At 43.5% G+C, this 18807-nt stretch overlaps 1 protein-coding gene across 1 annotated transcript in view; it reads left to right on the plus strand.

The window, feature by feature from the left end:
- Positions 1-18807, plus strand: part of LOC138284786 (cell cycle control protein 50B-like) — a 156278-nt gene that overhangs the window by 92286 nt on the left and 45185 nt on the right. Inside the window, exon 7 of the mRNA XM_069223940.1 lies at positions 6529-6735. Within this exon, the coding sequence (XP_069080041.1) occupies positions 6529-6735 (207 nt within the window). The remainder of the gene's footprint in view (positions 1-6528; positions 6736-18807) is intronic.

Consider the following 18807-nt stretch of genomic DNA (forward strand, 5'->3'; position numbering starts at 1 on the left):
CGTTATAATTAGCCACATCCCATTTGACAGTAGTGCAGGTCACTTGTCATCCCTCCATACACACTTATCCTTTAACCCCCTTCCCTCCTTGTCAAGCAGCCCCCGCTCCTTCTACTGCAAGCTACAATGACATACCACCTGTGATACCTTGTTGTCGTTCCTGACCGTTTTCCTAGCTGTTATCGTTTGTTGTTAGTATAACTTTTTGTTCTATTGCCATAATGCTTCTGGACTCTATTCGATTCATGCACCACTTTCATTACAATTAGATGTATGCCTGAATGTACAAAGAATTGTAGTTCCCTTTTTTTTCCTAAATCGTATCGAATAAAATATTTTTTTTATATTGTATATTTAAAAAGAAAACTAGCCCCTACCTGGATTTACGTCATCCAAGGTAATGTATTCATATTCTCAAGGCGCAGAAGGGGCATGACAATTTCAAGCCCTTACATATAGAATGGAGATCGCTGCTGATTGAACTGAACTCTGTGATCCTCGCACAAAAGGGTTTTGTAATTCCTTTTCTAATTAAATGAAAGTCACACTGAGGTAAGATTAAAAAAAGCCATGTTTGTTTCGATCCAATCAAAAGTGCGCAATTGCCTGACAGAGGCACCTCTGCTCATCACTGTGAAAAAAAAGTATATTAAGATAGTTTGTAAATACATTTTAGGTCATTATGTATAACTTATTTTATTGCCACTCTATAGCAGCACTTCAGACCGTCTCATTGAAACAACCAAAACTGTAGAATTAGAAGTTCCTGCAGTCCATAAATGCCCATTGATCATCTCTCAATTATTCTTATTTCTTTAATCTAGGATACCTATTTATCTTCCAATTTCTTTTCGGAATCATGATATGTGAAGAGTGTTTACAAGTGTGTGGGGAGTGTTTGTAAATGCCACTTTTAATGCAGTGAGTCGTAAGGTGAGCATTCGTGTGGAGTCCGTTTTCAAGTATATGGAAATATTTTTTTCCAGCCTAGAGTTATTTTTGTTCACTTATGCTTTCTCATCTAAGGGATTATTTTTTTAAATCTTAAGTGGGAATATAAAAAATAAAGGAAAATGTTTTCAGTGTTACTCGGGTTTGAAATTTGCAACCATTTTACCCATTTGATTTGGCAGGTGGTAGGAGCAAGAGAGAGAATCGTTTAGGTGTCAAGCACTAGGTGCCTTTTGTCTCAGTTGACTTCCGCATGTGTCGGGAGCACGTGTCAAGAACAGTGCAAGACCCTCAGTTTGTTTGGCCTTTGGATGCTATGATGTAATTGCGCCACTTCTACTTGGTGTGTTCCCGCACAAGTAGGGCAGCATGTTTGTTTGAGAAGTATTTCAATAAATGGGCACATATTATGTCTTCCATTGAACAATTGTTTTCTATCACAAAGAGATCATGTGTACCATATATTTAGTTAGGCAGTACTGAGTAAGAGAAAACCATTCGATTGAGAACCATAACTAGATTATGTGATATTAGTTTTTCTATATCATGTGAGGCATTACAGGAGGAGGAAATCAAGAGACAAGTACAGTAGGAAATTCAGGTCTCGGCCTAACAAACACTGCATTCAGCTCTTGGAAAAAAGAGAAAGTTGGATGAATAGTTTTGGTCTGTGGATTAAGGTGATGGTACGGAAACAAAGAAAAGGGTAAGAAGTTAAGAATGAGAACGTTTCGGAGAAGAGTCCTCAGGAGAAGAGTGTGAATGAACGTGATGAGGGTGGTCTAAGCACAATTTAAAGATGGTGTTCTATAAGATATACCGGATTGATATTTATGAAAAACCACATTACAGTGCTAAGTGTTTGGAATTAAAAAATCTTGAGTATGTTTAGGTCCTTCAAAAGGTGAAGGCTGGGAAGTGGATAATGAAGAGGAAGTAGACCCTGCCCTGAATTTCTTTAAAAAAGGAGACTAAAGGATCCCTTTGGTGAGATCTTTTGGCTTGAGGCAATCAGACACTCTAGACTGGTGGCCTGTTGGTCGTGTTACTGGATACACTAGATATTGGGACCCAGATTTACTAAGGGCTTGTGTCGCCTTTGCACCACGCAAGGAAATGCAAGCCGTTACATCAGATTTACTAAGCCATGCAAAGGCAGATTGTGTGGTTTAGTAAATCAGGAGTAACACAAGGCAGCACAAGTCACTGCCTTCCATTACTCTGCATTGGGAAGGCGTCCAAAGGATAGAATGTGGACATTCTCACGCATCCACCTATGGATTTGGTGCATTCCCAGATTTACACGAAGATGTATTAAAAATGGTAATCCTGAGAATACGTCAAAATGGTACGTCTTGCCAACAGAGGTGGGACGAGGAGAAATGTTTATTTCTCCTTGTCATTTCCTCTGGAATGAAGAAAATGTGTCCTTTCCTGTACAAAAAAGACCCTGCCTGTAATGCATTCACCCTGTGTTGGTGCTAGGCTGCACACACTGCTCCAGCACAGGGAGAGAACAGGAACGTGTAAAATCTTAGTAGATATGGTGCATTCTTGCTCTCTCCCTTGTGTGACTTTTTAGTAAATCTGGGCCTGGAGCTGTAAGCACAGTGATAAAGACTGGAGTGTATTAAGAGTGGATCTTTAAAAACCGCTATTAGGAATCTGCCGTATGTAACTCCTCATTTGGACTTGAACCTTATTAGTTTAGTGTTTTTTAATTAGTTATTTAGTCTGATTCTAGGAAGAGTCTAAAGAAAGCACTGAAACAGTGCCAAGACCAATTGTTTGATGTTATTGGTCGGCTTGCATGCATCTTGACAATAGTGCAGGAGGCTCTCATTGTAAAGGGGGAGAGGGGGTCGGATGTGATGTAAACCTCGTATATGGATGGTCAGCGGGCAGTTTGGCTTTAAGCAGAGCACAAATAATTCCAGAGAGAGGGAGGAAGTACTTAGGAGCATAAACCTTAAATTAGGAGATTAAAAGCGAAGCAGATTAGTGATGATGCAAATGTGCTTTTGTTTGGCAACGTAATGCTGAAGAGAATTGGCAAGTATCGCCCAAAACTTCACTGTGCTTGATAAAGTAAAAGGTTAAGGCAAAAGCTCATTCTAAGTATTTTAAACAAATATAATTTTTTCCTGCAAACTAGAAGAGTGAGCAGAGTTTAACGTGGATGAAGCAAAGTGCAACAGTTAAATTCTAGTCAAGATTATGATGATTCAAACTGATATTTCCCAGCCAAAGGTGGATGGAAGGTGGCTTTCCACAAGAACAATTGGAGGATCAGAATAAGCAGTCTGTGGGTTCTTCAAGCAGTGGAAGGTTTTAAAATAGAGGTTATAGTGGTAACAAGAACATTCAGGGAACCAAAGAAGTTGGTATTCAAGGAATAACCCTGTCCGTCGTTGGATGCAGAGCAAATGCTGTTAAAAGGTTTAATTAGTTAGGTTGCAGAGGTCAGCAACGTTTTTGTAAGTTCAGTTTTTGGCAGAAAAAAGGACAAAGATGGTCACCTGTAATAAATTAAAGAAAACGTAATTGGTTTGTGGAGTAACACTTAAAAATGGAGATAATTCACCCCTAAGGGATATTCTTCCATAACAAGATTGGTTGTTCAAGTTGGATCTAAATGATTCATAGTTCACGGTCTCAATGGCAAGAGTCCGAAGCATATGCAAATCAGATGGTCAGGTTGTCTATATCAGTTTGTAAGTCTCTCATTCAGCTTGGCATCAGCTTTATGTCAAAAAAAATAATGAAGCCAGTGGCAGCATATTTGTAGGGAAGAGGTGTACGATGAATTATATAATTGGATAATGTTCTGTCTCAGGATAGTGTAGTGTTGAAGAAGATGGTAAAGATGTCAGGAATTGTTTTAAGATCTGGGATTCATTAAATAAAACCACAAGAAGTCAGTTATTGAACTGTGTAGGCACTTGGGGTTCCAATGTTTCCAAGTGGAGACAATGAAATCAGTACTGAGGAAGGTCATGTAAAAGAGAGAATTTTGTTTCCTTTGAGTATGTTGGCACTCATGATGGTTTTTAGTTCTTCTATAGAGAGACTAATGGTGGAAGTGAAGGGGGAGTGGTGCAGTGGTTAGACAGTTTGGATGCCCAGCATAGGCTTTTTTGAGTTTTTTTTTTTTAGGGGGTTCATGCCCAATGATTTGTTTGGAATCAGACGGGTCTGCACATAAAGGGGGTGGTTGGTCGGATGGGCCTTGAAAGAGAAAGATTACATATTAATTGCTTGGAGATAATGGCAGTGTTTTTTTGTTTTAAAGAGTTGTGTGAATATTTTAGTCAAATAATTGGTTCCTTTAAACATGGTAAATGTATCAACCCTGTGTTGCATAAATCATTTGGGAAGAAGTATGGTAAGGAGATCATTGGAGTTTGCAAATAAGTTATGCCACTTTTGCATAGATTTCACTCCTGGTGGAGTATCTGCCAGGTCAGGAGAATTAGGGAGCCAGTTGGAACTCCAGCATTGAGAGGGATTTACAGTGATTAGATGTTAAGTCACAAGCTTTTCAACAGGATTTTGATTAATTGGGGTGCATTGGAGATGGATCGCTTTGTGTAGAAATTGACAATGTAGTTTCAGAGACATTTCAATAGCAATGGTGGTAGATGCTTTTCAACAGAGTTGTAGGAGCTTCAAGGGTTTTGTATCCTCCTCTTGTAATGTTTCAGAGGGTTCTGATATTGGTCAAGAGCCAGAAGCTTCAGATCTTGTTAACACTGTTTTGGGGAACCCCGCAGTAGTTTCTGGTAGTGATGGGGATAGCAAGAAATAAACTTTTTCATTCAGGCAACACAGTTTGTTATTAGGCCCAGGAGGCGGGGACTATTCTCTTGTGGAAAATTGAGTTTTGAAACCTTTTGCATGGAGGCAATAGAGAGCTATAGAATTTGAGGGTCTTTTGCTCAAGAATTCAGAGCTCCTCTTGGGACACAGGCACTGAAAAGAAGTGGTTGGTTGGCATGTGAAAGGGCCTGGATCCCTTGGAAGCTTCTGCCATGAATCCAACTAATTGTTTAAGAAATGGTCAAGAAATGGTTTATTATTGTGCCTTTTAGGTGGTAGTTAGCAACTTTGCTATGCTCAGGTTTCTTTTGTTTTTTTTAAGGGAGAGTGTCTGATATTCGGTCATTGAAGGTGGACAAAATACTTTATAATCCATATGGTATGCTGTTTCATGTGGCAAGGAGGAATAAAACTGAGTGCAAATATTGTCTTCTCCAAAATTCAGTGAACATCTCAATTTTTTTATCTCGTTTGTTATATGCAAAATTATCAGGCTTGAGAGAATTTCAAAAGGGTGGTCTGCACCATGTTCTACTGTCATACGATAAACCATGGTGCATGACTGAATCAGGTGTGACTTTGAAGAAGTTCAAATCCCATTCTGATAGAAGGGCTAGTAAAACTTAACTGGCATGCATTTGAAAGATATTTTGAGGACACTGATTGGTCAAGTGCAGAGGTATTTGCAAAACATTATTTACAGCTGGTTTAGCATTTGGTAAATGCAGCCTAAAGGACCTTTGAACATGCATAACAAAATCCTCCGATCGCGACATAAAATCTAGATTCTTCACAAAACTGTGAAATCAGAATCTGGAGGTTAGCATTATCCATCCCTTTTCACCATGTTTTAGTGTTTGAAAATGATTCTTTTTTTAAAAATAGGTGAGATGTGAGTTCTTTGTGAGTGTAATCTTTGTACAAAACCTTATTAATTATGAACTTTGTTCTTTTGTTAGATGAATAATAAGGACCGAGGTAGTTTTTAACAAAGCTGTGAACGTTTTTTTTTTCTCCCGAAAAAAGAAGAATGTCTTTTTCCACCCTAGTAGCGGAGCAAAGAGGAACGGATAGGCCAGCAAGGGGATTTTATGGACTATAACAGTATTCTGATTCTTCAGTTTTGGATGTTTCAGTAAAAATCTTGACTTAGAATTGCTGTTGAAGAGTAGAGTGGCAATAAAGAAATCGTACATAATGATAGCTTCCGTATATTTAATAAAATTCAGATCCTCCTTTCACAGTCATGTGGAGAATCTACATTTTTGAGGAAATCCACTAACTGATCACATAACAGGACTGAATTCCTAAGCTATGCGGCATTGCTTCACAACATTAATTTTTCTCCAAAACCTTGTTAACTCAATTGACTTTTACAGTATACTAGCTTAACACTATTTGTAATCAATTTCAGTAAGATTTCATATACTCAAGTCATGTGAAAAATAATTGGCAAATTGTACTCGTGTATGAATGCAGTGTGATTTGTTTTCAGTGGTGGATTACACATTTGAGTTGAATACCAAAAATACATTTTTATTGGCAGACAGACCTCCCATCCCTCCGGCCTTTGTATATGATATGTACAGGGAGAAGTTACTCCTTGGTTAACCATGAAACTTCAGGAACAGAGAATTATCTGGTCCATGCAAAGCACATTTCCACCAAGTATGTTCAGCTTGTGCAATATCTGTAGAATATTCCCTTATTTGTGGTTCTATGTACTAAATGTGTCATTGTGTATATATTTTTCACTAGGGACAAGCCAACCTATGAATTGGACTAAACCAATTTATGAACTTGATCCCACTAACCCCTTGAATAATGGATTTGTCAATGAAGACTTCATTGTGTGGATGAGAATCGCTGCATTTCCCACTTTCCGTAAACTGTATCGCAGAATTGATAAGGGCAATTTCTCGGATGGACTTCCAGCTGGAAAATACCAACTTAAAGTGAATTATAGTATCCTTTTCTGAAGAGTATCGGGTGCTAATATTAATTGTAAAAGCGTGGCTAGATATGATTGCACACAGAGAAATGGAAAATAGCCTGTTTTCCTTTTCATAATCTGTAGAAACAATAATGGTCTTTTAAATTAAGGTGATCGTTTTGAAAATTATCCAAATCATAAACTATATTCACATCCCGGGCTCAATTACATGTTGTGTGCAAAGATTTGTGAACACCATGTAAATCAATTTATATTCATTTTTCAGTACATTACAATCATAATTTAATGTGATAGACTGGTGAGATGCAGATGGATTGCAGTCCCATAAGCTTGCATTTGTCTTGGGAGTTGAACCATCATTTTAGTAAATATCCTAGGTACTAATAATAGACCACAGATCAGGACAAGTAAGTGGTAATGCTGGTCTGTGTTTGTGAACCACATATAACCCTGGAATCCTTGGTGGTTTGGAATTTTTTTGCAGGTATGGAAAAAATCCAATGAGAGCAAGGAACTCCTTAGAAGATGCCCAGAAAGATGTGTTAGCTCTGAGCTACAAAGGATTATCTTTGTCATATCAACAGTCAGTCTTCGGGCCACACATTCTGAAAAGGTTGCGTTATCATCAAGCATGCCTGATAAAGACACACTATCTCAAGAACCCATTTTAGTTTGACCAAGTCACAGTTCACCTGGGTGTTGTAAGGAATGTCCAATTTATACAGCAAGTGCAAATATATGATGTCTGCACCCAATTGTTCAACTTGACAGCGGGTGAGGGAACGGGAGGCAGACGTTTAGCAGTGATCATTTGTATTCTTTACATCTTTACATATGCCTTCTCTTTGGAATCTGCCTGTGTGGTACCAGCAAAGGCACAGGTACTGCTCAACTGGCCACACAGACTACCACTGAGGGACAAGAGACTGGCTATCTTTGGGTTATTGCTGTGGCAATCACCTTTTCATATTTCATAGGAATTAAAAGCTCCACTGTGGTCGACTGACCATTTGACCCTGAAAAAGTGTGGTAAACCATACACACTATTACATCAACACCACCCCAAAAATGTAGACACTGTGACCAATGTGGCCATAGAAGGAAATCTCCAATTGGGAATAAAGTTCAAAGCTTTATTTTACAACCACTTAGTTAGTGTCATAAAGGCAATGAGTAAAATCAAATTGTAGAGGTATACAATCAACTTTGGCTACCAGAAGCACCGAAACAAATTTCGACATATCATTAATTAAATCATCTGAGATACAAAAATATATCTCTGGTCAAGTTGTAACATTTGTCCGGTTTAAGCATAGTATGCAAATCTGGGCTGGACATAGGTCATCCCCCACTGCTAACCAAATTAGGAAATGCATGGGTGGGGGCAAACGTGTGCAGGCGAAAATGCAAAAGGAGTCAAAAATAATTTTGAAAATATATCTAGAACTACAGAATACTAGCTAGAAAATTAAAAGAGTGAGTGTCAGCATGATAGCTTCGATCCTAGAAAAAGGGACATGTCAAGAGACGGTGACAATCCACTGAGCGAGATATAACGCTCCAAGTGACAGCATTTAAGGATTTATCATCAGCAAAGCAAGAATCTGACTAAACTTTCAAAGTCCACCCCTAATATAAAACACATAAATCAAATTGATTTGTCAGTTTAGTGGCATCATGTCACTCAAAAGGGGCATCATCCAATCAAAATGTTAGGCAAACTTCAGGTTGCAACAATTCCTTAATTTCCCCAGATCTTGTCTGAGATCATCCCATCTTTTTGTGTTACTCCAAACAGTTGAAACATCTGTATTGCTTTACAACAGTTTGTTTGGTCCTCAGGGCTTACTATGGGATTGTCTCAGTCCTGCGTGAGTCCAGACACTGCTAGCAACATTTTATTTCATGTTAAGTCCACAGGCCTGGATGTTCCTTTCCAAGGTCACTAAACTAAAAGTCCTTGTGCAATCGAACAATGAACCTATTGCTAGCTGCAGAGCTTCTAATGTGATCAGAATCTAGAGAAAAACAGATGTTAGAAAGAACAATGATTGATCACATTTATATGAGTGGAAAATACTAGCTCTGTAGGACTAAGTTATACGAACACAAAATATAAAATGCATTAATAATACTTATTAATACTACACACATATGCAAACATAAATTTAGCATTAATAATATACCATCAGAATAAGTAAAACATAATTATTAATTGTAAAACTTGGTTAATACATCACAATAGGTATAACAAGTGCATTATTCTAATTTCCACATAACTTTAAACTCATAAATTGCACATTAACATTGAAAATGCTAATTCACTTCAATACTAGCAATTAGTCTATAATCTAAAATACACTTTAACAACATTTTTGTTTCACTAACCTTGTTTAACCCCTTCCCCGCCATGGACGTAATGGTTATATCGACGTAACCATTACGTCCTGCATGCTGCCCTCAGGAGAAGAGCTAGCGCTCCCCCCGAGGGCCGCCCCCCACCCCCCCAGGTCAGGGCTGAAAGGGGAATCCCTTCCCCTTCAACCCCCGACCCCCCTGCCCCCCCCGTGACGTCAGCATTTCTCTTTCGATCACGTGGGGGAGGCAAGGAGAGGCTTCAAGGGATACTTTTGTTTTTTTTGTTTTCTTTTGTGTTTTAGGTGTGGGGAGCGACCCCTTAGACAAGGGTCGCTCCCATAGGGGACAAATTATATTTAGGCCATTTCTGCCCCCTTGGGGGCAGATCGGCCTATTTTTATGAGGCCAATCTGCCCCCAGGGGGGGTAGAAACCACTAGACACCAGGGAGTTTTTTGTTTTTTTTTTGTTTTTCACGTAAGGGGAGTGACCCCTTAGGCAAGGGTCGTTCCCCTGGGGGGCAAATTTATTTAGGCCATTCAGATCAGCCTATTGTAATTAGGCCGATCTGCCCCCAAGGGGGGTAGAAACCACTAGACACCAGGGAGTTTTTTTGTTTTTTTTGTTTTTCACGTAAGGGGAGCGACCCCTTAGGCAAGGGTCGTTCCCCTGGGGGGCAAATTTATTTAGGCCATTCAGATCAGCCTATTGTAATTAGGCCGATCTGCCCCCAAGGGGGGCAGAAACCACTAAGCACCGGGGATTTTTTGTTGTTGTTGTTGTTTTACAGATGGGGAGCGTCCCCTTAGGCAAGGGTCGCTCCTCTGGAGGGGCAAATTGTATTTAGACCATTTCTGCCCCCCTTGGGGGCAGATAGGCCGATTTTAGGTCAATCTGCCCCCAAGGGGGCAGAAACCACTAGGCACCGGGGATTTTCTTTTGGCGCCCATGTCACGCAGGAGGGGCGACCCCGTAGGCAGGGGTCGCTCCCGGGGGGTTTGGGGGGTGGTGGGGGGAATTTATTTTAGGCCATTTCGGCCTATTGTTATTAGGCCGATCTGCCCCCAGGGGGGGCAGAAACCTTTAGGCGCCAGGGCAAATGTTATTTTGTGTTTTTTTTTTTGTTTTTTTTTTTTTTGTTTTGTTTTTTAGAGATGGGGAGCGACCCATTAGGCAAGGGTCGCTCCCCTGGGGGGCAAATTGTATTTAGACCATTTCTGCCCCCCTTGGGGGCAGATTGGCCGATTTTAGGTCAATCTGCCCCCAAGGGGGCAGAAACCACTAGGCAACGGGGATTTGTTTTTGGCGCCAATGTCACGCAGGGGGAGCGACCCCGTAGGCAAGGGTCGCTCCCGGGGGGGTTGGGGGAGTGGGAGATGCAAATTTATTTTAGGCCATTTCTGCCCCCACTGGGGCCGGCTGAGCTAGAGGCCAAAATCCACAGGTAGGCACTGTTTTCTATGAAAAAATGTGATGTGTCCATGTTGTGTTTTGGGCCATTTCCTGTCGCGGGCGCTAGGCCTACCCACACAAGTGATGTATCATTTTTATCGGGAGACTTGGGGGAGCGCTGGATGGAAGGAAATTTGTGGCTCCTCTCTGATTCCAGACCTTTCTGTCACCAAAATTTGAGGAAAATTTTGTTTTTTTAGCCAAAGTTTGAGGTTTGCAAAAGATTCTGGGTAACAGAACCTGGTCAGAGCCCCACAAGTCACCCCATCTTGGATTCCCCTAGGTCTCTAGTTTTCAAAAATGCACAGGTTTGGTAGGTTTCCCTAGGTGGCGGCTGAGCTAGAGGCCAAAATCTACAGGTAGGCACTTTGCAAAAAACACCTCTGTTTTCTTTAAAAAAATGTGATGTGTCCACGTTGCGTTTTGGGGTGTTTCCTGTCGCGGGCGCTAGGCCTACCCACACAAGTGAGGTATCATTTTTATCGGGAGACTTGGAGGAACATAGAATAGTAAAACAAGTGTTATTGCCCCTTGTCTTTCTCTACATTTTTTCCTTCCAAATATAAGAGAGTGTGTAAAAAAGACATCTATTTTAGAAATGCCCTGTAATTCACATGCTAGTATGGTCACCCCGGAATTCAGAGATGTGCAAATAACCACTACTCCTCAACACCTTATCTTGTGCCCTTTTTGGAAATACAAATGTTTTCTTGATAGCTATTTTTCACTCTTTATATTTCAGCAAATGAATTGCTGTATACCCAGTATAGAATGAAAACGCACTGCAGGGTGCAGCTCATTTATTGGCTCTGGGCACCTAGGGTTCTTGATGAACCTACAAGCCCTATATATCCCCGCAACCAGAAAAGTCCAGCAGACATAACGGTATATTGCTTTAAAAAATCTGACATTGCAGGAAAGAGTTACAGAGTAAAACGTAGAGAAAAAGTGCAGATTTTTTCACCTCAATTTCAATATTTAGTTTTTTCAGTTGTTATTTTCTGTAGGAAACCCTTGTAGGATCTACACAAATTACCCCTTGCTGAATTAAGAATATTGTCTACTTTTCAGAAATGTTGCGGTTTCTGGGATCCAGCATTGGTTTCATGCCCATTTCAGTCACTGACTAGAAGGAGGCTGAAAGCACAAAAAATCGTAAAAATGGGGTATGTCCCAGTAAAATGCCAAAATTGTGTTGAAAAATTGGTTTTTCTGATTCAAGTCTGCCTGTTCCTGAAAGCTAGGAAGCTGGTGATTTTAGCACCGCAAACCCTTTGTTGATGCCATTTTCAGGGAAAAAAACACAAGCCTTCTTCTGCAGCCCCTTTTTCCCATTTCATTAAAAAAAAAAAAAACTTTTCACTGTATTTTGGCTAATTTCTTGGCCTCCTTCTGGGGAACCCACAAAGTCTGGGTACCTCTAGAATCCCTAAGATGTTGGGAAAAAAGGACGCAAATTTGGCGTGGGTAGCTTATGTGAACAAAACGTTATGAGGGCCTAAGCGTGAACTGCTCCAAATAGCCAAAAAAAGGCTTGGCACCTGAGGGAGAAAAGGCCTGGCAGCGAAGGGGTTAATAAGGAAGGCACAATTTTGACCACCAACAGATGAAAACATAAACACATTTAAAATATGTGTCCATGCAGCTCTCTCTGTTAGGATGTCAAACATAAGACATAAATTGTCACCTTCTGCTGCCGTCTGGGTCCCTAAAAGCATTACTAAAAGTTTACGCTCCAACAGTCTCTCCTTTGATGGCAATATATGCAGTCGCAAAAATTTCATTTCAATGAGACAACTCAAAAGTTTGGTCTTCTTCGAGCAAGGTCTTCTGTAATTCTCCATTTCCTTGAGTTTACAATAATAAATGCTTCTCCTCTTTTCCAGTTCTATTTCTTCTCTCACCCATCTATGCTTGGCTCTTTTCTGTTTCCACATCTTGTACAGTTTGTAGAATCCAAGTGCAACTAAGGTACACAAAGCCACAATCAATACTGGTTTCAAGATCATTGCCACTACTCTCTTTCCCAAGTTTCCAAACCATTTTTTAATGGTTGAAAAACCATTGCCTTTTGCTTGCCTCCCATGCACTGGTTTCCTTTCAGGTCCTTTTTCAGGTTTGTGATGTTAGAGATAAACTTCCTTAACTCCTTACTATTATCCTCAATGTAAGTGCAACAGTGTTGCACATGTAAAACTTTAGACTCCTCCCTCCTTTGTGAGGAAGATGTCTAACGCAGGATGATTCTGCAAAACCATTGATCTCACAGCAACCATTTCCGTGTCCATAATAACATAGATCCAGCATAATCCGTAGATGGCTTATCTACTGTTGTCGACAATTTCCTAATCTTCATGTAAAAGAATACTCCAATTGATGGAATGATGGCACCAAAAATATGTCCTGTAATCTCTGCTGCACTAGCTCCTTTCCTAATTGTGGAATTCGGTTTCTCTTTCCAGACCGGGTTGTCAAAATTGTCCACATGATACATTTTCGGAAATCTCATTCCCAGGTAACATACCAGCAATTTGCAGTTAGTAATAGGCATTTTTCCAACAAATGAAATAAACACCTTGTATGGCGGGGTCCATTTGACATAAAGATCCAAACACTCTTAAACAAAAATACATGTCTACATTCACTAGTACCTACAAAACGTGTGTCTATCTTTGAATTAGGTGTATGTATGTATGTATGTGTATATATATATATATATATATATATATATATATATATATATATATATAGTTTTCCCTATGTAGTGCCAGTCTAAAGCTAAGTATCCTTGACTAATCCTACCTGAAGCACATGCAGGATCTTCTTGCCAGTCTTGTAAAACTACTCCTTTTTCTATCTTGGCTTTCATTGCTTTCTTTCTGTCATCTACTTGTCCAATGAACTCCTTTTCTACTGGTGTAAGAATGCAGGTTAAATTGTTCTTGTGTGCATATGCAGTTCCAAAAGTCTGGGTCAGTTCACAGAAACCTCCCACAATTTCATTGTTTTTAGCTTTAGCAACACTACTCAGGTGCTGATTAATAGGCACAAAGAAAAACTCTAGGTCATTGGAATAGAAATATTGGATGTAGGCCACCTGAAATTCCATATATCTGATAGAGACTTCTAGTTGCAGATTCCTTACCTTGAATTTCCCCCAGGCGTCAGACTGGATCGGAGATTTCTTTTCGAGCAATACCCTTGTGCGTCGGTAGGTGGGGTCGGTCGACTCCGCGGGCATCGTTGGCATTGTGGTCGCCGTGATGACGTCAGGAGTAGTACATAGATTCCGCCCTGGCGCAGTGACATCAGTTCATTTCTTTCCGTGCCACGCGCTGATCCGGAGAAGAGCTGCCCTGGCTATTTTTTGGGCAAATTCGACCATTTTGTTGAGTTTTTTTGTGAACATTTGGTGCTTCGAGGATGTCCCTGAAGACCGGGTTCAAGCCATGTGAGGACTGTCATCGTACGATGTCGGTGACGGATCCTTATCGGGTTTGTCTGTGGTGTTTCGAGCGTGACCACGACACGAAGTAGTGTACTGAGTGCCGGGCCATGCACCCGCAGGCATTGAGGGCGCGGTCCCCAAAGCTCATGGTGGCCCGCCACTCGACTGCGTAGGTCCCAGTCTCGCTCAAGAGGAAGGTCTTGATCGGTTGCGGAGTCATCACCACTTGTCTTCTTCAAAATCCTCGGGTCAAGGTAAGAAGAAGAAGTCCCATCGCTCTCAGACTTCGCCCTGTCGCTCGGCCGACACGACACAGGAGGAGCGGCCATGCACAAGGCCTCCATCCTCAGAGCCTGCCTCTTGTTCAGCTCTGCGCTTCCCCTGACTTTCCCGCAGCCGGAGCGACCCCCGCCCAGCTTAGAGTTTTATGAGGCCATGTCCCTCATCTTTGGGCTGTCCGACCCCGATACGGCACCTTCGGGCCCAAGGGGTTTGGCTGAGGGGCCTTCGGGTTCCACGCTGGCGGCTTCGGCTCCAGCCACCGAGGTCCCATCCAGATCTGCACCGGCACCGGTCACACCCTTGAGACCTTCCCCAGTGCCTTGTCATTTGTCGACATTCCCAACGTCGGTAGTGCCCACTATCGACATCGACCCAATTCTTATCCCAGACGACTCGGAGCCTTCGGCTTCGATGGAGCCTATTCGCCCCAGGTCGGATTTGGACCCTTTTTCTTATGGGTACGAATATGGGGAGAGATTGGAGGGGTCCCTGGACCCTCATGAATACCAGGATGACCCTTCAATGGACTAGGCTCAGGAATTGGGCGAAGCCAGTGGTCTGGATCCTTCTCCTGACACTGGCATGCTGTCTCCTCCTACTCTCCTACTGTGGCTACAGTGGAGGGAGGAACTTATAGTATGGTGGTCAGTAGGGCAGCTGAGGTCCTTGGTCTCGAGCTTCCCACTGTTGAGGTCAGGTCAAACCTCCTGATGGTGGTGCTTCAGCCTGGGGCTTCTACTTCAGAACCCCTTTTACCATTTAATGAAGCCGTCCCCGATGTTCTTTTGGGTAACTGGTCCAAACCAAACACAGGGGCTCCTGTGAATATGACTATCGCACGCCGCCATCAGCCCGCTCCGAACGACCCTAAATTCCTGTCCCAACACCCTACGCCTGAGAGTCTTGTTATCCAGGCTTCCTCTTCTTCAGGCGCATTCCCTTCCGCACCTCCGGATATGGAATACAAAAGGCTGGAACAGTTCGGCAAGAAGTTGTTTTCTTCCTCCAGTCTTGCGCTGCGGTCTGTGAACACCGCATGCCTTTTGGGCTGCTATACCCACTCTTTGTTGGATACGGTTGCTCAGGTCCTGCCGCAGATACCGGAGGAGGCCTGTGCTATTGTCTCCCAAGCTGTGAACGATGGGAGAGATGCGGCAAAGTTCACAATCTGTTGTGGGCTGGATACGACCGACTCTCTGGGCAGATTGGCTTGCTACGAAGGTGGCCTTACGACGCCACGTCTGGTTGCCTACTTCTGGTTTTTCTGGGGATGTCCAATAGTCACTCATGGACATGTCCTTTGATGGCTCACGTCTCTTCGGAGACAAAGTGGACTCAGCCTTGGAGAGATTCAAGGATTCCCAGGTTGCGGCTCGGTCCCTCGGTCTTTCCTCTGCCCTTTGCCCCCCACAGTCTGCTTTTCGCCCCTTTCATGGCCACGGAAGGGGGCTCCCTGTCGTGTCCTCCACCCAGCCACTGTGACGCCCACTCTGTTCAGCCTCTGCGTGGCCGGGGACAGGGAACCAGAGGTCTGCCCAGTCCACCTCTGCCCCGCTGCAGCCTCCAAACCCTCCTAGTCTGTTCCCTCACTCCCGTCCAGTTGGTGGCAGGATTTGCCATCACCTGCCCCACTGGGAAACCATCACCATGGACAGATGGGTTTCGCAGATAGTTCAAAAGGGCTACTCCCTCCTTTTTTTTTATCTGCTCCACCAACCATGCTACCATCCTTCAGTCACCTTCCAGAGAATCATTTGGCGCTTCTCCGCCAGGAAGTCGCAGCTCTCTTGGCCAAGGGAGCTATAGAAAAGGTCCCTGTGCCAGAAGTAGGTTGTGGTTGTTATTCCTGCTACTTTCTGATACCAAAAAAGGACAAGGGCTTACGTCCTATCCTAGACCTTCAGGACCTAAACTACTTCCTCAAGAAGGAGAAATTCAGAATGCTCACCCTGGCTCAGGTTCTGTCTGCCTTGGACCCAGGAGACTGGGTGGTAGCATTGGACTTGCAGGATGCTTATTTCCACATCCCCATCCTGCCTGCCCACAGACGTTACCTACGATTCGTGGTAGGTCACGAGCACTTTCAGTTTACCATGCTCCTCTTCAGCCTTACCAGCGCCCCTTGGGTGTTCACGAAAGTGATGGCGATGGTTGCAGCTCATCTGCTAAGTTTAGGGGTCTCAGTCTTCCCCTACCTCGACGGCTGGCTGTTGAAGGCAGACTCACCCCAGAAAGTAGTCTCCCACCTTTAGACTATGGCAAATCTCCTGCACACGCTGGGGTTCACTATAAACGTGCCAAAGTCACACCTGACTCTCTCTCAGATGCTCCCTTTCCTTCCTTTCATGGGAGCGGTTCTGGACACAGTGCAGTTTCGGGCTTATCCTCCCGAAGAGTCCAAGACATTCAGGCTATGATTCCGATCTTTCAGCCTCGGTCTTGGGTTTCGGTGAGACTGACTCTGGGGCTGCTGGGCCTCATGGCCTCTTGCATCCTGCTAGTAACACATGCCAAATGGCATATGCGGGCTCTGCAGTGGGACCTGAAATTCCAGTGGGTGCAGCATCAGGAGAACCTTTCCGAGATGGTTCAGATCTCGGACGGGACTGCGAAAGACCGGCAGTGGTGGCTTTCGAATCTGCATTGCCTCCACGGCAGAGCCCTCTCCCTTCCCCAGATCTCTCTATAGTGACAGATGCGTCACTTCTGGGTTGGGGTGGCCACATGGGGGAGGCGGAGATCAGAGGACTCTGGTATCCGGCAGAGTCTGGGCTCCATATCAATCTTCTGGAGCTCTGGGTGATCAGGCTTGCGTTGAAAGCATTCCTTACCTCTTAAAGGGAAAGTGGTGCAGGTGTTCACGGACAATATTATTGCCATGTGGTACTGCAACAAACAGGGCGGAGTAGGGTCCTGGACCCTTTTGTCAGGAGGCACTACTCCTCTAGACATGGCTGGAACATCAGGGCATTACCCTGATGATTCAACATCTGGCGGGCTCCCTCAATGCCAGAGTGGACGAACTCAGCTGTCGATGCACAGCCGATCATGAATGGCGTCTACTTCCAGAGGTGGCGCAAGGTCGATCCTCTACTCAGACTGCCTATTCGGGCGGATCTTCTGTTGCAGCAACAGGGGACGGTTCGTCACCCAAACCTGTCCAACCTTGCCTTCAAGCGTGGAGACTGAGCAGTGACATTTGACAGCTTTTGCCCTTCCACCCGAAGTCTGCGATGTTATCTTGCCAGCTAGGCGTCCATCAACCAAAACTGTATACGCCTGTTGTTTGGAATACATTTGTGGCATGGTGTACCAACAAATCTGTTGATCCCCTTTCTGCTCCTCTGTCCGAGGTTGTTCTGTTCATTCTTTCTTTAGGCCAGCAGGGCTCTGCTTTGGGCACCCTTAAAGGGTATTTATCTGCCGTTTCGGCCTTTCTTAGGCTACCTGATCAGGCCTCACTCTTTAAATCTCCTATTGTGAGTAGATTCCTAAAGGGACTAACCCACTTATTTCCTCCCATCCCACTCCATTTATCATGCCTCAGTGGAACCTCAATCTTGTCCTTACTTATTTGATGTTTACTCCTTTGAGCCAATGCATAATTGTCCCTTGCAGCTCCTCACCTTCAAACTTGTTGCAATCACCTCTGCTCGCAGGGTGAGTCAGCTTAATACCCTTTCCTCAAAGCCTCCATACTTGTCTGTGCACCCAGACAAAGTTGTGTTGCTCACTAATGCTTCTTTCCTTCCTTAGGTGGTTACACCCTTTCATGTAGGCCAGTCCATCACTCTGCCTACTTTCTACGCACCTCCACATCCTTCCCATGAGGAGGAGAGACCCTACCGTCTGAACCCAAAAAGAGCATTGGCGTTCTTCTTCAATCGTACTAAAGATTTCTGAGTGGATGATCAACTTTTCGTTGGGTAAGTGGGTGCGAAAAAAGGGAAGGTGGTGCAAAAGCGTACCATCTCTCGATGGGTGCTTCTTTGCATCCAATTGTGCTACGCTCTGGCCTAAAAGCAACCTCCTGAGGTCTTGCATGCTCATTCCACCAGAGCAACTGCTGCTTCCACTGCGTTAGCACACGGAGTTCCTGTCCTGGATATCTGCCAGGCAGCTACGTGGGCATCCCTGCACACGTTTGCTAAGCACTACTGTCTGGACAGTCAGGTCCGTCAGGACGGCTTCTCTGGTCGTTCGGTCCTGCAGGACTTCCTAGTATGATCTTGGTTCGCAGCCCACCACTGAGGATGGCATTGCTTGGGTATCTATTCTAAAGTAAGGAATCTGCAACTAGAAGTCTCTATCAGATGTGCAAGTTACTTATCTTCGGTAATGACATATCTGGTAGAGACATATTCTAGTTGCAGATTCCTTACCGCCCACCAATCCTCCCCGCTTGCAAAATGATTTCTAGAGACAGGGATTCCCCCTTTCAGGTCCTTAGCTCTGGCACACCAATCTCAGTGTTCTGAGCGGCTCTGCCATTTGGCATGGAAAGTTGTTAAAAGAAACTGATGTCACTGTGCGAGGGCGGCGTC

The sequence above is a fragment of the Pleurodeles waltl genome, chromosome 3_1 (assembly GCF_031143425.1).
Source record: "Pleurodeles waltl isolate 20211129_DDA chromosome 3_1, aPleWal1.hap1.20221129, whole genome shotgun sequence".
Classification (NCBI taxonomy): Eukaryota; Metazoa; Chordata; class Amphibia; order Caudata; family Salamandridae; genus Pleurodeles; species Pleurodeles waltl.